The 26990-nt window shown below is 46.4% G+C and overlaps 1 protein-coding gene across 1 annotated transcript in view; it reads left to right on the top strand.

The window, feature by feature from the left end:
• Positions 1-3991: 3991 nt before the first annotated feature.
• Positions 3992-26990, top strand: part of MAGI1 (membrane associated guanylate kinase, WW and PDZ domain containing 1) — a 345222-nt gene continuing 322223 nt past the window's right edge. The window contains exon 1 of the mRNA XM_080625535.1: positions 3992-4732. Within this exon, the coding sequence (XP_080481661.1) occupies positions 4447-4732 (286 nt within the window). The 5' untranslated portion in view covers positions 3992-4446. The remainder of the gene's footprint in view (positions 4733-26990) is intronic.

Raw genomic sequence — 26990 nt, 5'->3', positions numbered from 1 at the left:
TGTAGGAGGCTGGATGGTGATGCCTTTTGGGATGAAGCCTGCTGGCCCAACTCTGCAAAAGGCCTTAGGTAGTACGTGATCTGTGGCTCTAACGAGGACTGCTCGTGTCCTGATACCTGGAAGGCTTTCTGCAAATACAGAGTTCCATCAGTATCTGGACTTGGGTCATCTGTTGAAATGTTTGCCAGAGCCAGGAGTAATGGCAGGCTTCTCCTTGCTGTCAGACAGCAGTACCAGCTTGTCCAGAAACTCTGGATGCCACATAGAAAGTTCTTCAATAAAATTTAGGTGGGGTTACTGTGAAAAACAATTCCTGCTTGAGAAATACAGCAATACATGGCTTTACTGCTGACAGATGCTGGTAGTGTGAGTGTCCCAACAGGAAACCTCTACGTCTGAAAGACTGGATCTTATTTAAGATCTCTTTTTCTCTCAGGATCCACATGCACAGGCTTTCAAAGCCTTGAGGCCTGTGATGTCAAAGTACTGGGGGCTTGGGGTTTAGCTGGAAATTAAGAATAAATTCTGCTGTATTAAATAATCTGCACTTTTGTTTGTAGCCTTAATCATTGTCATCTTTCCTCATGCTCTCTGGTGGGAGCGGATGGCTCTGAACTGCCATAAACCCACAACATTCTTAGTGACTAGACATGGTGTTTCATCCCCAGACAAGTAAAACCGTGGTTTTCTGTAGTTCTAGTATGAATGAGAGAATGGTTTGATGCTTGGGGGAAGTTCGACCCATTTTAAAATTCAGAACACAAAATGAAGTTTCAGAGATGCTTATGAGACCATGACCATGGGTCAATATCCTATATGAAAGAGCCCCTTTAGTTGCTATTGTGTTTGTAGTGGGACCCAAAGCGTGTTAAGCACCTTCTGAAGAAGGAAAATTGCAGCACCCCAGTCATTCTGACAGATTAAGAGGCTGCTGGTAGCTGGGCTGCCAAACCGTGGTGACCATAGAGAAAAGAGCAAGGGAATCGGTCTCTGCTTAAAGCTCTGCGCCAGCCTGAATCAGGTTTTAAAGTGCTGTCATGGGCTGTGAGCTGGTACAGAGTGTGCCAGCCCACATGAGGTGAGGCTGGACCAGCCTCTGCAGGTGAGGTAGGACGGCTGCAGCGAGCCTTGCTCAGATGAGGGATGTGCCCAAGCTTATCCCTGCCCTGTGTTAATGTTCAGCTGTTCCCCTGTGAAGCTTCATAAACTACCTTTCATGAAGTGCTTAGAGATCTTTGCACAAAAGAGAGTATTATTAGAAGGGTAGTTGTTAGATATGAAGATGGTCTGTTAATCCTTAAATCAGCTCCCGGCAAGGCAGGACCGTCATCCCCTGGGAGAGAGGCCACACTGCACAGCTAAATGTGAAGACAGGTTTTAGTACAGTGTAATGACCTGATTGTCCATCAGGCTGGTATCAGGGACTCTTCTGGGCAGGAGCAGCCCTGCCACAGTTCATGGACTCAGTGCTGTTAATGGCTGACCAAGGGCTTCCTTTAATAGAGGTGTCCTGAAATTGTTCTGTTGCAGCACAAAGGTATCGGGCAGTCACAGGGTCAGGAATGAGGACAATGAAAAATCTTGTCTGTGTTTCAGCTGTTACAAGTGATGCCAGCTTCCAGGATCTGGGGCTATCCCAAATATCAGCTTGAGCAACTGGTCCTTACTAGATGCAACTAGGAGATAAAACAGTAGGAAGTTGGTCATGGGGCAAAAAACTGATGGGAAAGCCTTAAAATCAAGAGAAAGTTCTGGCTGACGTTTGTGGGTTTTGTTACTTACCAGCAAGAACAATTTTGGGAACACCATGGCCCAGACATGAGCGCAGTGTTGGGGTTACGATGGGAACAGCTCACACTTGCCTTGGTGTTGTGGTGTTTGTAAGCACATGGAAAACGGCCCTCGGAAATCTGTCATCTCGTAAATCTTACTAGCAAAATTGTTTTTCCAACTAGTGTTTTTACCCAAGTTTTTCCATGAGGCATGAGCAGCTCTGTAAGATCTATTCAGCGCAGCCACAGCTCATGTGATGCTCACATGGATCCCAGATGAATTCCAGCTTAGCAGGGCTGTCACATAACACATCCTGCAAAGTGATGGTGATGAAAATGCGTCACACCCAGCTCTCAGCTGTGAACAAGTCTCCTTGCGCTATGAGCTCACATGTGCGACACCGCTATCAGCTCATGTACAGATGGGATATAAACCCTTCCCTGCTAGCCATGCTGCCACTCCTCATGGATTGTGGGCCCCCTGAGCATTTATTCCCTAACGGGTTTACCCTGATCACTGATCCAGTCTTTACTGGTTAAGACACAATAAAAAGTGTGCTGTCATCCTAAAAGTGACAGATTGGGTGGCTGGATACAGAGCCAGAGTAAGCAGATGTAAGGCAGTTATTGAGGCTCAAACATGGGGGTCAGCACAGCTGTAAGTGTGAAAATGAAGTATTAAAGTTCCAAATGGAAAGAAACCTTTTAGAGAGATAAAAGAAAACCATGGCTAGACACAGCAGGTAATTAGAGTTTCATGAGTTCACTTCTGCATTTGCCCTTCACACCCAGGAAGGCAGGCTCTGCCCCAATCCTTGGAAGGGGCTCCGGTACTTCGTCCAACTTTGAGCACTGGCAATCCATCTGCTTCCAACGGAGACCTGGAGAGAGGTGCCTGAGGCGCAGGTCATGGAACTGACTCACCGCTGTGCTATGTGACATTGGACAAAGCTTTCTGTTCCCTTGCCTGAAGGTGGCTGTGTCACTTGGGCCAGAGACTTTGCTTTTGTGACTGTCGCACAACGCCTGCTCTGATGGGGATTTTACAAAATGGTCCCATGAGAGATCTCTGCTGTGGAAAAGAGTGATGGAGATGCAGGGTGTGAGGGAAGGACAGGCTTCTTCATCTAGGACAGGCATAAGGGCAGGGAAGGTACCTTCATCACTCCTCTTAGGTCTGTGAGCTAAGCCTGGCTGGTCAACCTGGCTAGCACCAGAGGATGCTAGGCTGAGCTCCATCCCCAGCTACTACTACATGCGGGTTCCTTGTGTCCGGTGCCTGTTCTGTGTTGCAGATCACTTTGGTACACACATGGCTTGAAAGCTGTGTGATGGGAGAGCAATGTGGATGGCAGCAGCAGTCTGTGGGCTGTGCTGGCAGACTGGATGTTAGGGCAGTGCGGGGAGTGAGACCAAGCTCTTTGTCTCTCTGTGTTTCTTCTCAGCCCCGATTAGCTGCAAAATAGGGCACACATGCATCTGACAACTGAATTGCTTGCTGGAAGGGGTTCGGTCATGCATAAGACTGCTCAAAATGAGGCCTGGCTTTCAGGTTTGGGAACATGGAGCATGCCCTGGAAGGGACAGCTGGGAAGTGCACACTTAGCTATTTTCCTCTTCTGAGTTTTGTGCCAGTTCTGGGTCACTTTGAGGAGTTGTGGCCAAGCGTAAACGAGTGAATGGATGCCCCTTCCCCAGCAGATGGACCTCGGTATAGGTCTGCCTGTCTTGTAAGTGATTACACAGGGAAAACAGAACATGAAAGTCATGAATTCAAGCACTCAAAAAGTGGAGAACGGAGGGTGTGAGCCCTGTTTTTAACTCAGCCTTGTGCAAGTGCTTTGATACCATGCTAATGACTGGCTTGTGCAAGTTTTGACTCGGGACTTCTGCTTCATCGTGTTACTTCCCGTAACAGCTCCCTGGAAAGCACAGGTGAGCAGGAAAAAACCTAGAGATCCTGGCGGGAAAGCAAAGGATTGCCATCCCTCCTCCCGAAACACCAGCATCCACAGCCGATGAGCTTCACCCCGGCCGTGTGCGGGCCCCTCCGCGCTCCCCAGCGCCATGCGGGAGCTGCGCTGCTCCTGCCGCGGGATGCGCGGGAACCCACTTTTCCCTACGGAAAAGTTGCCGGCGCCGGGTGGGGGGGGGGGGGGGGGGGCCGTGCCGGGCCGAGCCGTGCCGGGGGCGGAGAGGCGGGCGGGGGCCGGGCCGGGCCGGGGCGGGGTGTACGAGGGCGCCTGCGCCGGCGGCGCGGAGCGGAGCGCGGCGGAGCGGAGCGGGACGGGCCCAAGTGGAACAAAACAAACGGGTCTTTGTATCGCCTTAAAGGGGCCGCGCAGCAGCCTCCAGGCCCCGCGCAGGGGGGCAGCAGAACTGAACAGCAGCGCGGAGGGGGCGAGACCGCCCGGATTTGCTTTTTCAGCGCTTTTAAATTTTTTTTTTTAATTTTATTATTTTTATTTTTTTTTTTTATTTTTAAATAAGAAGGGAGAGGGACGGCGCGGAGGGGAGGGCGGGAGGCGGGCGCGCACCCCCCGCGAGCGCGGAGCCATGCGCGGTGATGGCTTGAGGGGCCGGCGGCGGCGACGCGGTCTATGAAGCAGCGGGTCGGCGCCCCTTGCGCACCTGCTTACCGCGCTCCCGCGGGCGCGGAGTGCCGCGCAGCACCATGTCGCGCGTCGTCCAGAAGAAGAACCACTGGGCCGGGCGGGTGCGGCTGTGCTCGCTCACCCGCGGGCCCGGCGGGCAGCTGGGCTTTACCCTGCTCGGCGGCGCGGAGCACGGCGAGTTCCCCTACGCGGGCGCGGTGGCCGGGGACGGCGAGGAGGCGCTGAGCGAAGGGGAGCTGCTGCTGGAGGTACAAGGGGTCCGCGTCTCCGGGCTGCCGCGCTACGACGTGCTGGAAGTGATCCGGAGCTGCAAGGACCCCATCGTGGTGAAAGCCGTCCGGCAAGGTGCGAACGGGGACGGGTGCAGGCACCGGGAGACGGGGCGGAATGGGGCATGATGGGGGCACACGCCGCGCTGCCCAAGGGGCTGTTGGAGGATCCCTCCTTGGTGCTGCGTGGCCAAGAGTGAGTGTGATCCGAAGGGGAGAGGCGAACATCAGCACTCCGGGGCAGAGCAGGACCCCGAAAAGGAGCCACACGCTGCGTGTGTCGATGCGCGTAGGTTTGCACACGCTCGTGTGCACTTACGCACAGGTTCCTCGTCGTCCGGACTCAGTCGGGACTCTCCTCGTACTTATCACCGCAAGCAGTTGAGTGAGACTTTCTCTAAGGCAACGCGGAGCCTCCGGCGCTCCCCGCGGGGCACCCAAGGGTGTCGGAGGGTGAAGAGGGAAATCCCGTGCGCGGGGATGACCCATGGAGCGGCTAAGGCAGCTCCGCGGCTGGGGGAGTGTGGCGGAGATTCCTTCCTCCAGCAGCTGAGCATCCTTTGGAGCAGCCGCGCTGCTGTGTGATGAGTGGAGTCTTGTTCAAGAAGTGCAGCGTGGGATTGCGGAGGGAAGAGCTGTGAGGGCAGTCCCCTCTCTGGCTGCTCGGGGTTGCTTTCCCCTGCTTAGTTTTCCTTAGGTGAGGGAACGTCCATGCCCTCAGCCCTGCAGCAGAGGCTGCATAGGTAGCGCTCTCATTTGGCAAGGGCAGAGGATAGGAAGAGTCCTCCCATGCGTGATTAATGAAAAAGCCGCTTCACATCCTTGTACACGCAACAGTGGCTCAACAGGTTGGTGTAACAGGCCTGGCTGATGGGCTTGTGATTTCCAGGGCAGGACTGGAATTCAGTGCCGGGAAGCTGCTGGTGCTGCCGCAGCCTCTGAGGTTGGGTGGGCAGGACTGCAGCCGCGCTCCTGGAGGCGCTCAGGGTGGAAGAGCGCCCTGGAGTCAGCTCTGAGGGAAGGGAGGAAGGGAAGTTTTCTTTGGATTGTCCAAGAGGTTCCTCACAGGAAAGTTTGTCAAAAACACATGTATGCATCCCAAAGTTGGGGGGTTGCTGTGGCTGGTGGTGTGAGACAGATTTCTTTCTGTACTTGGTTCAGCCCAGCTGGTTGCTGTGGACAAAACTGATGGCCGGGCGCAGGACCATCACCTGAAGTCTTGTCCTTAGCATCACCGGAGAGCTGAGTCAAAGGGCTGCAGCGCTTGTTTCACAGCCATCCTTTGAACCTCAGTGCTGGAGCACACACAGTGGTGGGTGTCAGAGAGGAGCTGAGCCATAGCCAGGCTGAGCAATTCCCCCGTCTCTTCCTCTGCTTTCCAGGGCAGTGGCAGCTCCAGACTGCCCTGGAGCTGAGGTACCCAGGCATGTCTGCTTGTTAGTCATTTCCAGGAGTCAGGAGAAATATTCCAGTGTCCAACTCCCAACAAAACCAGTTTTCTTCAAACAAGTGTGCATTTTCACTGCTGTGTGTTCCCAGCTTTGCTGGTTACTTCCCAGCAGGGAGGGAAACTGAGCTGCTGCCTTCCCTGCCCAGGCAGGAGCAGGGTAAGCATGAAGAAAAGTATGAGGAAATGAGGCAGGTTGCTTTATTTATTTATTTGCATACTGATTGCTTTAGCAGAAGTGTTAAAAATCCAGGCTCTGATGTTGCGATGTCACCGGTGTGGGTGGGTGAAGGAAGGTTTGTTAATAAAAAACCCCAACAAATAAACACTTCCCAATTTGTGAGTAAACTTTTTGTTATTTTGTTATTTGGACATGGAAATAGACCAGAAATGACAGATTTTAGTGGTAGATGTGTCTCAGCTCCAGCATGTGGTCAAAAGCAGGGAGAGAGAGCTGGGTTTTAGCATACTGGGTGGGTTTACCTGATAGTTGGGAAAAGAAGGTTCATAACCCTGCCTAGAGTCAGGCAGGGCACTTGAACCTTTGGACCATCCTCATCCAGAGATGAGAACCAAGCCCTTGGTTACTATGGGATTGGAGTTTCTCTCCCCTTTTTCTTTTTTTCTCCCTTCCCCATGCTTTATTAGAAAGGCATGTAGGATAGAAACATAAATATGTTTAAAATCCCTACATATTTCTGTGCTCTGGAAAGCAGTTCCCTGTGCCTGTCGGTGATAGCCTGGCATCTGTGTGCTGTTCTGTGCAGAGCAGGGAACTCCCTCGTGGATTGGGATCATAAGTGCAGAAAAGGAGAGTGTTTTAATTAAAATGCATTACTTCTATGTTGATTAAAAGTCTCAGTGTGGGGACTGCAAGTGTCATTCAATACGAGTTGTGTGACACTGGAGCAGGCAGCAAAGGAGTGTGAAGATAAGACTGTATATGCATTTTTAGCTATGATTCTCCTCTTCTTCCCAGTTCTTAGTGCTAATCGACTGGTGTTGAAGTGCTAGGGCAATATTAGCCTGGAAATGTGTATGCTTTATTGCCTTGTCTCTTTTGTATGACATTTACAAGGCTGGAAAACCAGGAAATCTACTGTAAGTCTATCGTCTACAAGCATGGACAGAGAAAACAACTGTTCTGACCTTGTACTTGGTGGAAGACAAGCGACTAGGATTTGAAACACAGGTGGAACAGGCTGTGCTTGGATTTTATCACTGAACTTGAGTTTATAGACTTGCGGATCCACATGCAATATTTCTTCTTGCTTTTGTGGGTTGTAAGTTTGTATAAGTTCCCACAAAGTACAAAAAGGGGAGAACCTATACGAATGCTCTTAACTGAAGTAACAGTATTTAATACTGCTCATGTTCTTGGTCATTTGCTGACGCCACGAAGAAAGCTAAAGAACTTCAATGAAGCTTTCCCTTTCTTTTCCCCATATGCACCCTGGTATGATATTATGTTTGAAGAAAAAATGTACCGCTAGAGTTGCCTGGTTTTGGGGAGAGAGAGGAAGAATCTGCTGCCATGTATCTTAGTAACTTTCAGAACTGTCAAATGTGTGAAAGAACCTCAGTTAACATGTAGTACTTTTATGACTGACTGTTTCCGTCTTACATCTGTGCCTAAATTCTGATGAAACTGGTGATCAGCTCCTGTGGAGTTAATAGATGAATTTTGGTTGTTACTTGGTCTGGGAGTGTAGAAAGAATGGATTGAATTATAGGAGCAATGGTCATATGTGCTTGTGTAAAGCTGCGTTGCTGTAACACAATAGTTGCAGCCTCTTATTTCTTTTGTTCCTTGGTTAGATGACCTGTGCCAAACCATACCAAGCCAGACGCTTGCTATGAGAAACTGTCAAAGTTAATATGTTTGTACACTTACATTTGAAACTGTTTTTAGTTCTCAGTTCAACACTTGGGATCCTGAGACCTTTTAGGGAAGCAGAGCTCTAAGTGACCAATTGCTTTGAAACCAGGAGGTGCTGAGTTCAATTTTTGCTATTAATGATTTTCACAGTACAACTGCAGCTGGGATGATCCCACAGCAGGGAGGAGTTGGGGGGGTTTTCAGCCCTATGCAAGGCAAACAGGAGCAGGCATGATCTCAAACAGAAACAGTCACTGTTTACCCAGTGCTATCAGCTGCATTTGTTTCTTTTCAAACATTAACTTGACCCTAAGATAAGAAATACAGTGCTGTGACTCAACCATTCAATGTCAGCCTGGCATATGCTGTGCAAGGCAATTGTGGGATGTTGAAATCAGTGACGCACTAATGTGAACAAGATCAGCTTCTTTCAGAAAGTTTGTGTGAGCTTGTAGCTGGACCTTTACCTTTATTTTCCTGACAGAAATGCTGGTTTTGGTGTTTTGTTGGCTTTTTTTTTTTTTTTGTAGAACATAAAAATAAGAAAGAAAAGTTGATGCATGGGTAAACTTACGTGTTGAGTAGTTCAGCAAGCACTGGGAAGCAGTGTCACTTTGTCAGCGGGTGACACTGACCATCCCACGCTAAGTAGGTTATGCTGGTGCCTGGCATTGCAGAGACCGAAAGCGAGCGCTGATGCTGCGTGCCTCCCTGAGATGTAGCAGTGCTTTCCTTCACTTTAACATGCAGGCAGCTGCCTCTGTTGGGCCAGTGAAGGGAAAAGCTGTTTAGAGAGTGAGCTGTTGCTGTTCCTACTTTATTTCTGCAGCGTCACGCCTGAGCTCCAAAAGTGTTTTCCTTTAGTCTTTGCATAGCTGAGTGCAGTCGCTTGCATGGTGAATTCTGTAAGTCGTTTTTCTGTTAAATCCAAATTCTTTTAGGACCCAGTTGGATTTGAAGAGGAGTGAAAGATTTTCCACCCAAAAACTTGGGAAACGTTCATGCACTTCAGATTTATGAGGCCCATTTTCAATGCTGACCTGCTGGGATGAGCATTGTGCAGGGCTAGTTACTACTGAAACATAAAATAAGAAAAGGCAGAATCTCTTTTATGCATCACTTCTAATATGTTTTGCTACAAACTGGCAGTCTTCTTTCTTTGAAGTAGTACTGGGTTTAGCAGTTGTGAAATGTGTATGTCTGTGTATTGAAATACTGCTGTGAGGAAGACCTTATCTTTACTGTGCCTGAATTGACGGTGTAGTGCTTGTCAGGATTTAGAAGTTGATCCTGTTTGTGGTAAACCGGTCATCCATCCTCTCCAGAGCTGTGAGGTAGCACCCAGAGATGGATGTTAGAGCCTGAGTGCCACATCTTTGCTGTTGTAAAACATTTCGGGAATTAATATGATCCTTTTAATGGCATGAAATGGGATTATGTTTTCCACAATAAAGTTAGTCTTTCCACCCATTGACATGGGACTTCAGGCTCCCTCTTTATGGGGCCCGTCAGATCACAGAGCAATTAAATCACAATTATGGTCTAATTACGAGCAGTCATTCAACATCATTGCAAAATAAGATGTTAACACCATCCTGTGTGTTGTTTCAGTCTACTTTGTAAGACCAGGTTACAACTTCTGCATGAGCGCATTACTGACTTGATGTTGTGAGATTTAAGATTCATCTTCCATGTATCTTGTTCGAAATGTAAGAATTACTTTTAATAGGTTTGGAAGCCAAACCACCAATAGCTCATTGCGTTCCCCTGTCTGGGATTGTCATTTTTCTCTGGTTCAGGCTGTGATCATTCACGGATCTCTTTTGATTTTCGGAATCTCTTTATCTGATGCCTGAGAAATACCCTTACTCCTTTGACAGTGTACGCATACACAGCGAAAACATTTGCCCAAGGGCAGCTATGTTAATGTGTAAAGATCTTTTGAGTAGCACTTTTGTGGCTGTGCAGAGCTGATGATTTGGGCCAACATGTCCCTCGGTCGTTAGATTTCAGCATCACTCAATTTGAAGGCAGTGTGGAAACTGAGCAGACGATGCAGCCTCCAAGGCTTTTTCTATTGCATTAGCAAGGTCAGAGCTGTGGGCAGGGGTAGGATCCTTGGTGTCATTGTTGAGGGTTTGTAAAATAATTGACCAAGTTTGTTATTTACATTGCTTTACTGTAGTCCAGACACAAGCCATACTTGCTGGTTGTTTCAGGTGTTTGGGGTTTTCTTTACACTTCCTCTGACATTGACTGGAACTCATAAATCAAAGCACATGGGTTTTGATCTTTGTGGGCTGCAAGTGACCTATTTCCCTGGTGAAAAGCATGGAGTACTGGCTCTGTGTGAGCAAATGCCATGAATTTATAGAAGGACTTTGAAGAGTTTGAGGCAAAACAGCTGAAGGCAGGGATTCTTGATTTGAGAAATTGGTGGTACCTGGAGGATGGGTACTTGGACCCCTCCATCCCATCTGAGCCCCTTCCAGCTTTGCATCCCAACTCCTGGAGCAGCAAAGTAGGGGATTCTCCTGGTCTGTATTTCTGCAAAGTTTTACTCTAGCTCAGCTAAGGAAAATAATCTTTGCCTTTTAGGAACTAAGTATTAAGTGACCTTTTTGCACCAAGGGCACAGGGATGGGTCATCCCTCTGTGATCTATGAAGATCTTATCCTCTCCCTTTACCCTGTCACCAGAGGCACAGCTTGCAGGACAGAGAAAACAGCAGCTCTTCTGCACTGAGTGACAGCGCTGCTGAGCGTGCAAGAGCAGCTCCTGCAGAAACACAGTTTTCACCCCATCATCATTTTCTCTGTGTCTCTTGACACTTGATAGTTTGTTTTCTCACTTTATATTTTGGTCTCTCGCCGCTTGCTTTGGCCTTGCTGTTGTGGTAGTTTGACAGGTAAGGCAGCCCATAGAGACCCATGTGTGTTTGATGGGTTAAGTTTGGGGTTCCCTGCAAGGATCTGGTGTTGGGAAACAAACCTAAGCCTGGGCTATCATCCAGAATTTGTTTCTTACTGATCTGATAGAGAGCTGTGGAAGAGGCTGCCTGTTTCCAGAGCAGCTTGGCAGCTTTTGCACTGGTATGTTGCAGATTTGGGTTTAATTTCTTTCCCTTATTTTCCTTCTTCACTTTTCCTTCTAGACCAAATAGGCAGGCCTGCATCCTTCTTGGCCCTGCAGGAGCAGTGTGGCTCAGGGTAGTTGGGGTATTTTTGTGAGACCCACCCTTCACTTCCCAAAGGTCAGACACTCCATTCATCCTCCCTCCTGTGACATCTTAAATGCTTTCCAGAGCTATTCTGCTGCTATGGGCTGGAATGATGGCACCACTCTCTCTGCTAGTCCCCATTCCTGGCTTTGGCATCATTTGTCCTGAACTGGTTTGTGTTAGTAATATTATTTAAACCTACATGGGGTTTTTTTTTAACTGTCCCAGTAGACTTTGGAGAAACAAAACAGGTTTTATTTAAGGACCTGATGTTTTGGGTTACATTTTTACAGACTTGGCTTTTGACTGAGAGCAGTTCCTGTTTTTATATTTGAGAGGGTTTGTATCCTAACTTGAAAGAAAAATAAGGTAAAAATATTTATCGGATTTCATTGACTGTCCCCTGTTAGACTAAACAATAGCACTTATTACATGGTGTGAAAATAATGCAAAGCACCCTGTCTTCATAATGGAACAGGAAAAAAAACAAACAAAGCCTTTGGGATGACTTGCAAAGTGGAACAGATGCCCTTACAATTGCAACTCATTTGAATAAGGAATCGGTTTTGCATGGTTGCTAATCCTTGACTAAAGAGTTCATTGTCTTGGATTATATATCTGTAATTTTGGAGCCCTGAAGACAGCGCCTCAGTACAATCAGGTTGGGAAGAGACCGGCTTTTCTTTCTTCATATCCTTAATCACAGTAGCTTGTTTTTTAAGGGGAAAACCTCAACTCCGGCTTTTTCATTTAGTTATTAACAAAAAGCCTTTGAAAAAGAAGCTGCCTAAAATCCTGCCACTCCCTCAACACAAACAAAGCTGTGCAGGTATTGTGTACTTCCAAAAAACCCCCCCAGCTTTGATGTTCAGCTTCTCCTGTTCTAGTGGTGCAGATCCTGTGCTAAGTGGGTGTTAGTCCAAACTGATGACAGACACAGATGTCTCGGATTTTTTTGGATGCATGAAAGAGAGGAAGAAAGATACTTCCCAAACAGGCTGAACTGGACAGGTGAGACCCGGCCTGCAGAATAACTGTGAAAAGACATCACTTAGAGCAAAGAACATGTCTGTCCTTCTCCTTTCCCAAAGGTAGAACTTCCACTTAGTAATTCAAGCGGTGGGGATGCAGGAGGACGCTCCTGGGGCTTGGATCTGCAGAGGAGCAGTTCACTGGAGCCTTGTGTGAAGCCAAGGATGGCTGGAGGAAAGGTGGAATGAGGTGGATGGTGAGAGATACATGAAAGATACCCAAAACATCAGGGTGAGGAATGATTTCCTGGTTCACTACTGATGCTGAGGCTGTCTCTAAAGGCAGAGGCAGCTCAGTGCTTTCTGCAGGGACAGCCAGGACCGTGGCTGTGTTTCCAGCTGGTCACAGACCCTGGTCCCAGAGCAGTCTGGAACACTGTCCTCTTGTTCTGGGCATTCTAAATGCTGTATCAATGTATAATATAGGATGCAACTTTGCTGTTGAATAATATCCTGTTAGGATGTGGTGCCTAAAATAACTCGTACTCCTCTAGGCTGCTGGGGACAGCTGGGGACTCATGGCACTGTGCAACCCTGGAGGAACTGATCCCCAGCGAGCCTGGGGAGGAGAAGTCTGTGGTTTGGCTGGATTTGGGGACATTGTCATTTCCAAGCTGAGTCTCCCCTTCGCAGTGCTGGTGCCTGGGGAAGGCACTGCGGGGCAGGATGCCTGATGGGGCTTTGGCAGCCGCTAGTCCAGCTCAAGCTTTGTTCTCTCCTTGTCCTAAGGGCCAAAGAGAGTTTGTTAGTCTGATGCAAAACAAAGAATCTTGTCCTTCTCTTTTTCCTGGTATGCGTTTTTCCTTAAACAATGAAGTGACTAATATAGAATATTTTCTTAATGTGCACTGATTGTGCCGGAGAGGAGCGACAGCCTGTCTGCATGAGTGCATCCAGAGCTCTGCTGGGTTCACTCCGCGGACCACGGATTGGGTTGGTTTTGAAGAAAATCAGTAAGTTGTTTGTTTATTGGGATGAGATGGCTCTTTTGTTGTTGTTAGATTGTCTTCTGCCCATACCCCAGTATTGTCTATTTGTTTTATGTGCAAATACTAAACTTGCTTAGCCACAGTATATAGTGTTTTGTTAACTGTTATGTAGTCTGTGTGCACTGTGGAGTCCTCCCTGTCATCTGCTATCTGCTGTTATTAATCCAGCTGTTTCCAAATGGAGATGACAAATACTTTTCTACATTTGCCGTAGCTGTATTACCCCATTTTCTTTTTCCCTTCTTAAATGAAGAAATATGAGCATGCTGAGATTGACCTAATGTCATGGTTTAAGCCATGAGGCAAGTCAGCCACGCAGTTTCTAATCCTCCCTCCTCCTGGAGGGATGGGGAGGAGAATCGGAAGATTGTAACTCCCACGGGTTGAGATAAGAACAGTTTAATAACTAAGGTATAACACAAATCACTACTGCTACCACCAATAATAATAATGGTAAGGGAAATAACAAGGGGAGAGAATATGATACTACCCCCCGAAAACGAGTCCGATCGAGCAGAGCATGCCCTTCCAGGTAACTCCCAGTTACATCCCGGGCATGACGTGCTGTGGTATGGAATACCTCTTTGGCTACTTTGGGTCAGGTGTCCTGTCCCTGCTTCCTCCCGGCTTCCCCTCCTCCCTGGCAGAGCATGAGACTCACAAAGTCCTTGGTCAGAGTAAACATTACTGAGCAGTAACTAAAAACATCGGTGTTATCAGCGCTGTTCCCAGGCTGAAAGTCAAAACCACGGCACTGCACCAGCTACTGAGAAGGAGAAAAAGTGACTGCTGCTGCTGAACCCAGGACACCTAATTCCACATGGAGGTATTTTTGTATGAGCTTAACCATAATCTGTATAAATCCTTCATGTCACAGGAAACTTTATTTACTACAGGTAAAGCAAGGGAATTAAACCCCCAATAACTGTCTCTGGCTTTCTGCGGGAGGTTCAGGGCAAAATCCAGATGGGTGTTTGGGAAGCCAGGGCTGTGCCTGTCCAAGGGTTGGCTGCTCTGAGATGTTACTTGTAGGGGAAAGTTTTATATCCACACCCAGCCTAAGAGGAGGAGCTTGTGAAAATACAGTATCACCTATCAAAATAGTTTGAATTCTTGGGTGAGGCTCTTGGAACATGTGACTGGTGTGTATATATAAACATACATCTGACTTTTGCACTTTAACATTCGTATTGTCAAATGCTGTTTCAATGAAGAGTTCCAGAATCTCCTCTTACTATTTCTTTTCTCCTTTTTAATGGAAATTAATCCCATGGCTTCAGCAGCTCAGGCTGCTACACAGCCAATGCCATGGATTTTGCCATAAGCAGCAAAATGTGGTGTTGGCACAGGTATTCAAAAGCTGAAAAGGAAGAGCATGAAACCAGCACCATTCTGGCTGAGAACAGTTCCCATGCCCATTACCACATCACGAGATGCTTGGGCAGTCTCTGATCCTATAAAAACATTTGAATTCATTTCTGTGGTGTTCCCGTGGTGAAACCGTTTCAGTGATACTTGTCCTGTAAATCATCTGCAGGAACATGTTGATTTTGAAAGAGGGATTGCTTGTGAGACCTCTTGTGCTTTCTAATCGGTTTGTGCAGTGTGACTGCTGGAGAAGACCCACATTCCCTTTTCCTGACAGCTGCTGGGGGGAGCTGCTGTCCAGACCTCTGTCTGATCCTGTGAATCATTTTGAGAGTGAGCGCAGGAGGGGAAACAGAGTACACCTATAAACGCTATCTCGGGAAAGGTGCCCGGTTTCATGGTGCACGCAGGTCTCTGGCATTTTAAAGGCAATAAAATGGTATTTAGCTCCCTCATTCCAGAGGCAGGTGACAGTTACACTTTAACAGAAGGTCAGTCCTTTATGAGGGTGGGAGAAGTGGTGAATACTTGGATGCACAATGGAAATCTTTCAAGCCTGATGAAGTTTCGGTCCCTCTTGTGCCAGGCAGCAAATGAACCCAGGAGAGTTGTCCCTACCTGGATGCTTTGTAGGAGAAGGAGAGTGAGGGCTAAAAAGACCCTAAGTAAGAGTGGTGAGGCACTAGCACAGGATGCCCAGAGAAGCTGTGGCTGCCCCATCCCTGGCAGTGTTCAAGGCCAGGTTGGACACAGGGGCTTGGAGCAACCTGCTCTAGTGGAAGGTGTCCCTGCCTGTGGCAGGGGTTTGGAACTGCATGGGCTTTAAGGTCCCTTCCAACTGAAGCCATTCTGTGATGTTCAGATGGTGAAGCCAAGCACAAAGGGCGTGACTCATTCAGTATGCTTGTGGCAATGTTGTGGATCCACAAATCTCAGCTCCCCATCACTGCGCTGTGGGGCTCTTCTGCTTCCCAGATCCACATAAAAACAGGGGAAATGGATAAATTGCTTCAGTTGGAGCAGCTCCCTGCTGCGTCACCAGGCTGTCCTGCTCAGGTGGAGGTTTGCCATGACAGTGTTTCCATTTCAAATACCTAGTAAGGTTGGTTTTTAATGTGTGCTTGTAAAACATATCAAAGGCTGAAAGTTTTATCTGCAAAAAAGATGACACTGGGACTACACAAGGTGGCTTTTTCATTTAGCTTTGTTTTCTGTTGCCAATTTTCCAGTTGTATTAGTTGATGCTGGAAATACACATGTATCAGTTTTTCCAGGAGCTAAATACAGTGGGTTTTTTTACATAGTTCTCATCTAGGATGGGATATCTTGGTCACATTGAAGACTGGGAAGCAATCGGTGTGTAAATTTGGATCTGCTGAAATTGTTACAGATGAGAAAAGCCCCCATAAAAATGGGAGTGCTTAAATTTAAGCATGTGCTAATGTAACACATCACAGAGGGCTTTTTCTGTCTGTCTGGATGTAAAAGATGCTGTAATCAGTGCTGAGGCTTGCCTAAACCAGTGTGGAAATTGCTGCTTGTCTAAAAGCTGGACAAGTTGTCACAATCCCGAAGAGCTCATTGATGTTAAAAGGTTGCAGCGGATTAGCCAAAAATCTATTTCAAATCGATTTAGTGTGGCTGGTGCATAACAGCCTGATCATCTGTGCCCAGCTCTGCGCTGGTTTGAGCACTGAGAGCAAGTGGGTGAGTGTCATTGCATCTTGCTTAGTGGTGCTTCCTGCTCTCCCCCAAGGATGCTGGGGAAGACAAGGCAGCCCTGTTTCCCAAACTGGCTCATCTCAGTTAACTGTTATTCTCAGTATTCTTCCGTCATTCAGTATAGTGTCTGCCGTAGCGGTAGCTGCCTGGATGGGATCTTGCCCCTGGCTGGGAGCACAAGTATTTTTCCACAGTGCGATGGAGTTGGCAGGGAGGGTTACATCAGCTGCCTGGCTGGAGCTTGGTGCAGGAGGTGTGGGATGCAGTGATTCCTTGATGGATTTCTGACAGAGTTTCTGCTGCCTGCAGCACCTTCTGCCCTCCCAGTCCGGGGTGTGAGCTCACCAGGAGGATTAAAAACTTCTCTTTAAGAATTTAGGGGCTTTTTAAAAGCCATTTAATTAAAACTGGTGTTCCTCTTTTCCTGTACTGATTGCGGATGGAGGTAGGTTTTACAAACAATAGTGCTGTTTGGCTCCTATCTTTATAAAATACAAGCATCTTCCCATCAACCTGTGGGCTTCATCAGGCAGAGCCTGCTCCTCCCTGAGCTCCAGCTAAGCAAAATCTTCCCATTAGCATCACCAGCTGATAAACAGAACTTCATCAAGGCCTCTGAAGGACAAGACCTGTCGTGTATTTGGACACAGCAGCAGCATTGCTGATTCTGATAGCTGTCTGAACTGGTAGAAGAACCAGTGGGGAATTTTTATTGTGGTTTTTGTTTTTCCTCAAAGTCCCTGATGTAGGAGAGATCTCAGCATTATTATGCATTGCAGTGTACCATGTTTGCAGGACTTCTTACCATAAAAACATTGTTTCTAGCTCAAGTTTAGCAAAAAGATGCTCTCAGACTCAGCTCTCTTCCAGATGATATTTCACATTGATGCCTTCTAATAGCCAGGTGAGCTTTAGGTTGTAACGTTTACAGGAAATATGGCTGCAGCTTCCCCCTCTTGGAGGTAAATGAGCAATATTCACACTTCTTAGCACCTGCTCACCAGGCTGCTTGAAACCAAGTTAAAATACAGGCTGGTATTTGTGTTGTTTTCCTCTTCTCTCAACTCTGCATTTCCTCTTCACTGATCAGATCAAACAGCAGTGACATTTCAAAGCCTTCCTGAATGGCAAAATTAGAAATACCCCTTTTCTAAGAAGTCAGCAAGAGGTGGTTTAAACCTTGCATGCAGCTGCTCTGCTAGCAAGTTGTTTAACTTGTCCAAATCTCTCTTTTACTGCAGAAGCTCTATTGAAAATGACAAATTGCTTAAAGCAGTTTCCATGTTAGTCTTGAGAAAAATCAGTTTCTTTCCACCCAGAACACGTGGAAGGCATTTGTGCACTTGCCTGGCTGTTTCTCTGTCCTAAGGCTCACACTCGTTGCCTTGGACTTCATGGAATACTCACATACAGCTGCTTGGGGTTTTGTTCAGTTTTCTATTGAATGGGGATTTCCCCCCCCTCCTCCTTAGCTTAGATGTGGAAAGTCAAATACCTCCCTGGTTTACACTTTGGGGACCATGGGAAGAGCAGGGGAGGAGCACTCCAAGGTCTCTGCTTTTCAGAAGTGATATTCAGAGTGTTGTGAAATTCATAATTTAATCTGGAAAATCTGCATCCACAGCCAAGTCACTGTGAGGTCCTTTAAAAGCATTGAGCAGTGCTAATGCTTCACAAAATGACAAAACATCTTTTGCTTAAGTGTTTGCAACTACTCTGTAGCTGTCACTTTAGCAGATGGATATATGTGGACAGGTACAAGATAGTGAGTGATACAGTTGTCTGTAACTGCTGTGAGAAACTGCTCAAGTAAAAAGGTTTATTCTGAAAGAAAAGAGATTTCAGGTAATCACTGTGCTCCAGTTACCCAGCACAGAGCAACATGTGTGGTGTGTATCCATATATATATATATCCATATATATATATATGTGGGGATGTACTGCCAGGCTTCATGTTTGGGTTATTGAAATAGGGTGCAGAAGAGAATTGGGTCTCCTTAGCCATGCTGACTCCAAATGGCTGAGATGAGGCTTTGTGCTTTTCCTTTCAACTGCAGTGAGTTGCACCAGCATATTCATTTGCAGAGCTGCTTTTTGCTAACCCTGCTGAAGCTCCTCTGGCTGGAGACGGGTCCTTCCCCAGGGCCATGAGCAGAAGGTTGTATCTGCCAGCATCCTCCAAACGTGGCCAAAAGGCAGGCTTCGGGCTGCACCCAGGTCATGAAACCGAGGACACAAACTGTTCTCTTTCTGACTGGAAGGTGCTTTGCCCCGAAGGGCATCAGATAAAAAAAGAAATCAGCGTTGCTCCGCTTGAGACAGCCCTCTTGCTTAAGAGGGATGGTTACCGAGTTAGACAACGAGCAGGAGGGGATTTGAGGACAATCCAGATGCTTTTTCTGTAACTTGAAGGCACGTCATATCCTGGCACTTCTATTTTTACCCACTTTTCTTGTAACACTGTGTTTATTTTATCTGCTAAGACCCCTTCATTATTGCCAGGTTTGGGCTGATGCGCTATTTTGTTTTTTTTTCTGTTCTTTGTTGCCTTTAGCATTCTGTTAGTGTTGCTTTTTTTCTGTAAACCAGCAATGTAAAAAGTAACAAATGCAACAAAAAAGTAACAGATATTCATTATTTTCTTCTCACGGGTGGTGTGGAAATTAACTTGCTGCCGGAGTGATGCTGTTTCCTATGGGGTAGGATGTGTCACTGCAGATTCAGGTGAGCTCTCCTCCCAGTTGCATTCCTGTTGGAAATACTGGTTAATATAATCTGATTTAGAGGATGGCATTAGAAACTGGCACCCGCCGGTAAAATAACCCTTCCCTGGAAGAGTGTTCTGATCTCTTGTAGGCATAGGGCAGTTTATGCCTGGAAGCGTGGAGGCTTTATATACCTTGTTTATGGTGTTTGCTTCCTTTTGTGGAAGATTGGATGCTGCCTTCGGCTATTCTTGTTATGTGAAGAAATGTCTGATCCATTTCTGGACCCTGCAGAGCTCCCTGATATCAGGCAGAGAATATTCTTTTAATGGTTTTTAAGCCTGCCTTGCTGGCTGTTGTGTCTCTGGCTAATACAATCAGTGCACCCCAAATACCCTGCAGATACCTCTTACAGAAGCAACTTCTTTATTTATGTAACAAAGTGAGAGCTTTAATCCCTTTCCTCTTGCAATGTATTTGGGTTCTTTAACAGCCAACATGGTCACAAGCAGGACTGGGTTGCTGTCATGTTCTCACAGTTTCATACCCATGGTTGATAATTAACCCATTTCTTTAACAAAGGTTCCATGTTTACTCTGCCCTTTTTCTTTCCTGCTCTCTGATTGTAATCCAGATGAAATGCAGTCTCTTCCCAGCAAAATGCTGGAGTTAATATTCCACCAGAGGTGTGCTAATAAAAGCCCTTGTTATTTGTATGGAGGCAAGTTAGCTCAAACCGTTTGATTTAATATCGTGGGTAAAGATAACGCACCAAAATGTAGGAGTAAATACCTTTAGAATGCAAGTTGAGCCCATGGGTGCAGGTAACTGATCAGTAGCATTTGTAGTAATCACCATACCAGCAAGATTGATTTTATTTTTTGGCGGGGGGGAAGAAGGGCCTGATTTTTGAAGCACACAGCCCCAAATTCCATGTGAGGCTGTGCAAGCTGAGAGGGCACATGCATGGTCTCAGCCTTGGTGCTTGGAAGGGGCCCCATCCCGCTTTGCTCACTGTCCCCGCTGGGGCTGTGGTAGCAGTGACTATTGTGGGGTGAGTGATGCTGGATGTTTGCAAGGTCAAGTCTAATGTCAGAGTCCTGCTGCAGCTCATTTTGGGGCAGGAGCTGGATGGAAGGTGAAGGGCTGTGTGAGCAGAGACCAATCCTGCTGCAAACATGCCAGGTGTATGCTTGTGGGGTTCAGTGTGACCCTAGGTATGGGTATGGCAAATCACACAGCATTAACATTGATGAACACTCATACAATTTTAACTAGAATAAAAACTGTTGCAAAACTTAAGTACTAGATAACTCCAGAGCCTATTTGCCTGGGGAGAGATGGGTGTTTGTGGAGCTGCTGCGGCTTGGCTCCTGCACTGCTCCCCTTTAAATACCATGTTTTGATTTATGTTCCTCCCTCAGAACCTCCTTTTAGCCTTAAAAAAGCAATGCTTATCATCACTGTTATTGGGAGCCTGTGCGGCAACTTGAGTTACTGCTTTTCCATTTCTAGTGCCATGTAAGCAAGCGTAAATCTGTATATTACACCAATTTACATTTGGTGGGATTTGTCTTGGCACGTCCAAAGCCTCTGACTCTTGGTTTGTTATATGAGCAACTTCTTTAATATGGAGCCCTGGGGACAAAACCCAGTTTGAAATAAAGTTGTGCAGGTAAAAACAGAAAGACGCAGACTGTGTGCCCAAATAAACTAACTGAGGAGTTACAGTTCTGCTCTGCATCTCATCTGGAGTGCTGCACTCCTAATAGCAACGTGAGCTTCTGGCCTGAGCCTTGGCTTAGCCAAGACAGAAGCAGCCTGGCATGGATGAGTGGAGCTCCCTGGATTTCACAGTGGGAAGAGGCTGATAGCAGCAATTCCTCGCCTGCTTGCTGGATGATGTTGTCTTGCCTTTCTCACATGTACTGTTTTTATTTAGGTCAGCCTGGCTTTTTGGTTTTAAAGATGCATGCAGGTATCACCTTAAGTTCTTGTTGATGTGGTTTTGGGTTGTGTTATTCTGTCTTCTTTGTTTTTACTCTGCCTAGTGCATTTCTTCAGGAACAAGGTGGTTTTAAGTCAAGTGTAAACTGGAAAACTTCCATTTACTCTATCAAGTGATAGCAGTGCACCCCTGCTAACTCTGTGAAATACCTTGGCTTGAAAGTTTGCTACATCAGCTTTATGAGGTTCGAAGGGGTTTGTGCCAGATGAAAGGAAGGCTTTGCTGTAAAATCCTGTTCCTTCCTAATTTGGCTTTTCTTCAAATATTCTGAAGTTAGATGCAAACTAGAGCAGAAATTGCTGTGTGCTTTGTAAGCCTGTGAAGAAGTTGGGTGTACGTGTGAATAGCTGTGAATGATACATTAAATAAATGAAGCAAGGAAAGGTGTCGCAGTTGCTTGATAGAGACTTCTGTCAATTGGGACTGATTGGGTGAGGAAAGAACCTCATTTCTAATTCCAGATAATGAGATTTTGAGGAAGCCTACTGAAATCAGTGGCTCTAAAGGGCCAGGTTTTAAGTGGTACCTGAAATAGACAGGTTTCTTATGGAGGATGTTACATAAATGCACATGTAGAAATCTGTCACTACAGGATCAGTGGTAGATCCCTGTACAACTAGAAGTTTTTAGGGAAGAACCTTAGCGTATTGCCAGTTCTGAGCTAACCCTTTATTTTTCTTAGATACTTCTGTAACTCTTTTTATGGGTACTGAATTGCTTCCGTGACACACCACATTGCAGACAAGGGCAAAAGTTTAGCAATCTGCAGTGCAGAAGGGCTGATTTCATTGCCAGCTGCTGATTCTGGCTGTGCAGCTCTTGTACCAGCCAATTAAACCCACACTCATTACAGCCTTTGTGGTTTGGAAGTGAAGTGTTCCTGCCTTTAACTTGTAGTTTTACAGGATGTTGGTTTAGGCTGGAGGTTTGCAAAGCTTCAAATCTTCTGTTTTCCTTTGGTGTGTGCTCAAGGGGTAGTAGGGGAGGTGAACAAGGAGAGCTACATGGAGAATTGCATACTGTGAAATGAGAGGGTGCGTGTTTCTCTGAAAGCATTGTGAACCTGCAGTCACCTCCTAAAACTTCCATTAAATATCGTAGGATGTGCTGTACCAAACTGCTGCAGATAGGAATGGTCTCTGCTGCAGTGTCGGGCTTGAAAAACTGACTGGTGCTGTAGGAAGTGCTGAGCATCCCTTCACAAGCATATTCCTTAGATCCCGCAGCCACAGCTTTCTGCCTGCCTTGCTCATGGAGAGCTTCTGCCATGTTTGCAAACCATTTTGGGAATGCTGCTGGGCAAAGAGGAGGTCCCAGTGGGGGACCAGGCAGAGATGGAAGAAGAACGTGACCCTCTGAGCCGTTACTGGCGACTGCGCTATTTTAAAGTCAGGCTTAATTTTTAGCTCTTCATAAACAAATCCTTGTGCTAGCTTTTTACATAGCTCTGAAGTCAGTTGTTGTGGCTGCTGTTCCGTGGCTACAGCCTCCATGGGTGCCATAGGGAACAGGGCTGACCTCTGCTTCCCAAAATGCCTCTCAGCACTTGGGAAGACCTTTCAGGAGGTGCTTTGCAGAGGGACAAACCCTCTAGCTCTTCTGAACATTGTATGACAGCTTCTTTATCCAGAGGTAAATAGATCTAATGGATTGAGTAAGATGCTGGACTCATTGCAGGTTACTATGGGAGCTTGTGTCCTTCATCCCACAACCCAAGGGGCTGTTTTTGCCCCCAGTGCTTATATATTTGCCCTGGAAATTCAGTATTTGCCTTGGAAATGCAGTGTGCAGCATAAGCAGAGAAGCAGCAAGGATCCCATCTCCCAGGGGAGCGTTAATGGTGTTTAGTTTTGTTATGGCATTATAGCCCTGTTGATTTTTAACTTGGAAACTTCAGTGCAAACCACACACGCTGCTGTGAAAATTCATACTTGGTAACAAGTAAACAAGTGATGGAGCAGTCTGACTCAGGAATTTCCCTCCAGACCTCACTGGGAGGAGGAGCTTTGCATTTTTCTTGTCCCGTGTTTATTTTTAGTCTCGCCTCTAACATTGCTGATAGCACCATTACAGCCCCGCAGATTTAAGTCTCAGCATGGGGCAGAGTTGAAAGAATGATGCTGCAAAGCAGTCGGAACCTCTAGGATTTTGCAGCTGTGTCATGCTACAGGCAATTAATTCAGTCCATTCTTTGCCTGCTCGAGTACAGCTCCATGGAAGTCTCTGATTTCTTTGCACACCTCTTCTTGCCAATGTCTTTGGTGATGACTCTGCCCTCTTGACTTGATAGTGCTGTGTTTATGATGCTCATACTATGGGTGTAACAGCTGTCTTTTTAGGCCCCTTTCTACCCTGGGTATGTTCTGCACTTGCTCTGTTGGTATGCTGTGTTTTAGAGTTGAAAGAGAAGAATTTAAGTCCTATACAGCTCCCACCACTGGTAACACTGGTCTGAAGCCATCAATAACACTCACAGGGTTTGGGTGGTGTTGGTGAGGACAGACTTGCCATTAGCACCTATCTGGAAGACCAGTTGATTTACCCAAGAGCTCTCGGCTTTTCAAGGAGGCCTATTTTTTTTCGAGGGCTTGTTGTGTTAGTCTGAGTCAGCAGAAGCGTATTTGATCTTTAAGCTGGTTGCTGGGTTCTCTGAGTTGTCTTCTGCTGACCGTTAGTCAAAGTCCCCAGAGATAGCAGAGGATGTTATTCAGAACTCTTAGTCTGAATAAAGTCTTGAGAGTCTTAGAAATAGTGGTTTCTGTTAACAGTGGATATGCAGTCTGGACTGTATCGTGGCTATTTCAGGCAGAACAAGTTATATCAGAAATAGCTGAATCTAAAGACATTTGTCTTCTGCAGTAACAGAATCTGGTCCCTCGTCTGCAATGAGAGATGTACTGGAACTGTTATAAGTGCTCACTGCTGTGGAGGCAGGGAAGTATCACCCTTTTAGTACGGGACAAGGCTTGGGAACCAGCAGGCAGCCTGCACCAGGCAGAGCACCACTGGCAGGGTCCAGTCACCATAGGTTGGGGTAGAGCTGTACCCAGAAACCCTGTAGGCTTAGCTTAAGGCATACCCTCAAATAGTTACTGAGGAGCCTAATTCTGTGTTTTAACCCCCCTAAGTGTAGTTTTTCCTTAGCCATGAGCTGTGGAGCTATTGTAACCTTGGAGAAAGTTGCTGTGTCCCAGGCAGCATGTACAGGAGACAACCCATGCTTCCTCAGTGGACATGGTCTGCTCAGAATAAGGTGATGCAGAAGGTAAAAGAAACCTTGTTGACACTCAGCAATACCATGCTAGACCTGTATCTTGGTAATTGTTATTGATCCTTGTGAGTCTTCTCATTTTCTGAATTGATTTGACTTCCGTTAATATGACTTTTGTGGGAGAGGGAAGGGTTTGCAGGAGGTTGCCAACCAGCATGTACTATTGGGTATTTTCATTAGTGGAAGGGAGGAATTAACAGAGGTGGGAGATGGTGGGAACGAGGGGCCTGCCTGTGCTTGGATGCGTTTCTTCTGTGTTCGACCAAAATGTCACAATGCCGTTGGATTGTGGAGAATGAGGCTGGGAACTTGAGGAATGTGTTTGAAGACAAGACCAACTGCTTTGCTGTTTGGGTATTTTATGTTTTTTGTAGACTTCTGCCAAATTTGGGTGCTTAGAGAGCAACTCTTCTTGGCAAGCATCTGCAGGCTCTGATCTGCCTCCTTCTAAACCGAGCGTCCTTCAACAAAACCAGCTTTTTTCAGGATGAACTGGCTGTTGGGTTTGCTTTATTTTTAAACAAGATCTCTGGGGGCTGGTGCCTGTTGGAGTCTCTCTGTGATAACGTAGAAAGGTTCTCAGTTCAAATGCAGCTGAAGAATAATGTGAAAATACAACAGTTTGAGCAGGGGTGGGTACTGAAACTGCAGAGATCAGTTTCTTTGCTTGGGAATCCTGTATTGCAGTTTGTTTTTACAAGAAAATCCAATTGACAAGTTTTATTCAGTCTCTATTTTTCATGCAGTGAATACCTCTTAAAGCTCTGCAGAAATATGTCTTTTTTTAGACCTACAGTGAGTAGGAAAACACTATGTGTTTATACCAAATGCTGGAGGATTTACGGGTAACTACTATATGGTTTGAAGTAACAATATACACAATGTATTGTAAATGATTCTGGTTTTATATTTGGCCTATATTCAGTATAAGATTAAATGCAAGAATTTATGGGCTTAAAAAACCCAACAACCTTCCCATGCTGAAAGCAAAAAGAATGACCTATAACAAGACTTTACACTATAGAGTATTTTTAAAGGCAGTTTTTAGATTTCTTTAATATAGATTCCATGTAAAAGTATGTACTTTGCACTTTAAATAGGATACTGTTCATTGCATTTAGCAGCAAACAGCTGGGGGATTCTAATCCCTTAACTGCACAGCAGCTGCTAATTAAACATATATAATTCTACCCTGATTGGCTTATAATGATTATAATCCCCTTAAATTTGATTATTACCACAGCGTGGTAACCTCAGCCCCCCCCCCCCCCCGTTTCGTTGTGGGGTCTGTGAGTAACAAAACTAGTCATTAAGAGCTCGTAGCTGGATTGCTTCCTGGAGAGGAGTGCAGGGGAATGAAGACACCCCGTTCCCGTGTCTCTTTGGAGGTGCCCAGTTTGAGAGTTTGGTTTTATTGCTTGGCTGGTGTCGTTGCACCAGGGGCAGGTTCTGTGGCTGTGCAGAGAAGGGGGACATCTTGGGAGCTTAAGGCACAAATATTGCGACTCCTGATCAGAGCCACCGTATGCATCAATATACAACAGGCAAGCAGCGATCTTTGGTCTTGATGACAGTGGCTTTTCCTCGACGCCACTTTGGCTATGTGAATTTATTCTTGTCTTCTGATTTTAATTTCTTTTTTTAACCACCTGTCACTTTGCAAAATGTAAAAGTTGCGGGTTTTAGCCATAGGATTGCTTTGCTTTCATCTTGTGCCCATCTGCTTATCCTCCACCATTGTTTTCTCAAGATATTTTGTAGCTCTTGATAGCGGGGAATGGCCTCTTCCTTTCTTCTGCAGCACCTCAGTGCTTGGGAAATGACATTGTAGGACAGAGTACTAATAAATATCTGCTGCTGGAGAGCAGCCTGGAAACCCTGAGTTCTGGGCAACTTCCCCCCCCATCTTCCTGCAGTCCTGAGACATGAAAGAGGCCATGTCAAACGCCTTGTCAGAGAGATGCCCTGATCTGAAAGTATGGCTCTTAGTGTCACCCAGTTCATCTCTGACTTGGGGATCTGGTATTAATAGAAAAGATGAAAGGCCAATTTTAATATACACAGTAGATAATAGAACCTGTCATTAAAAACATCATCTCCCAGAGCATAAAGAAGTGATTTCATCAGCGTATGCATTAGTTAAGTGCTTGGATAGAAGAAGGCTGTTGCTTGTCCCAGAACAGCATCCAGATCGTGGCTGCTGGGGCTGGAGAAGAGCAATGGAGCAGCCATGCTGGGGCAGGAGTCTTGCTTCACTGCTGCTATGGTGGCTTTTCCAGTGAGTTAGGTCTAAAATCTGCTGGAGTCTGGAGATGCTGCCGCTTGGGTAAGGTCTCTTCAGCCTGGCTGCGGGTCATACCAGATCTTTGATAACAGAGCCTAGATGCCTTACTGTGTAGCAGTTGTATTTCAGAGGTAAGGAAGAGGCTGGGTTGCCTCATATGAGGCACTGGAATAGGTTGTCCAGAGAAGCTGTGGCTGCCCCATCCCTGGCAATATTCAAGGCCAGGTAGGACGGGGCTTGGAGCAACCTGGCCTGGCATGAACAGGGGATGGCACTAGATGAGCTTTAAGGTCCTTTCCAACCCAAACCATTCTGTGATTCTAATTCCATATGGGGAAAGAGCAATGATTTTTCCTTAACATTACTCTTATTATTTGCTGTAGCTGTTTTTTTGGTTTGGTTTTTGCTTG

The sequence above is a fragment of the Psittacula echo genome (assembly GCF_963264785.1).
Source record: "Psittacula echo genome assembly, chromosome: 9".
NCBI classification, from domain to species: domain Eukaryota; kingdom Metazoa; phylum Chordata; class Aves; order Psittaciformes; family Psittacidae; genus Psittacula; species Psittacula echo.
Note: the sequence above shows the minus strand (reverse complement) of the source record. Positions and strands in the feature narration are given on the sequence as shown.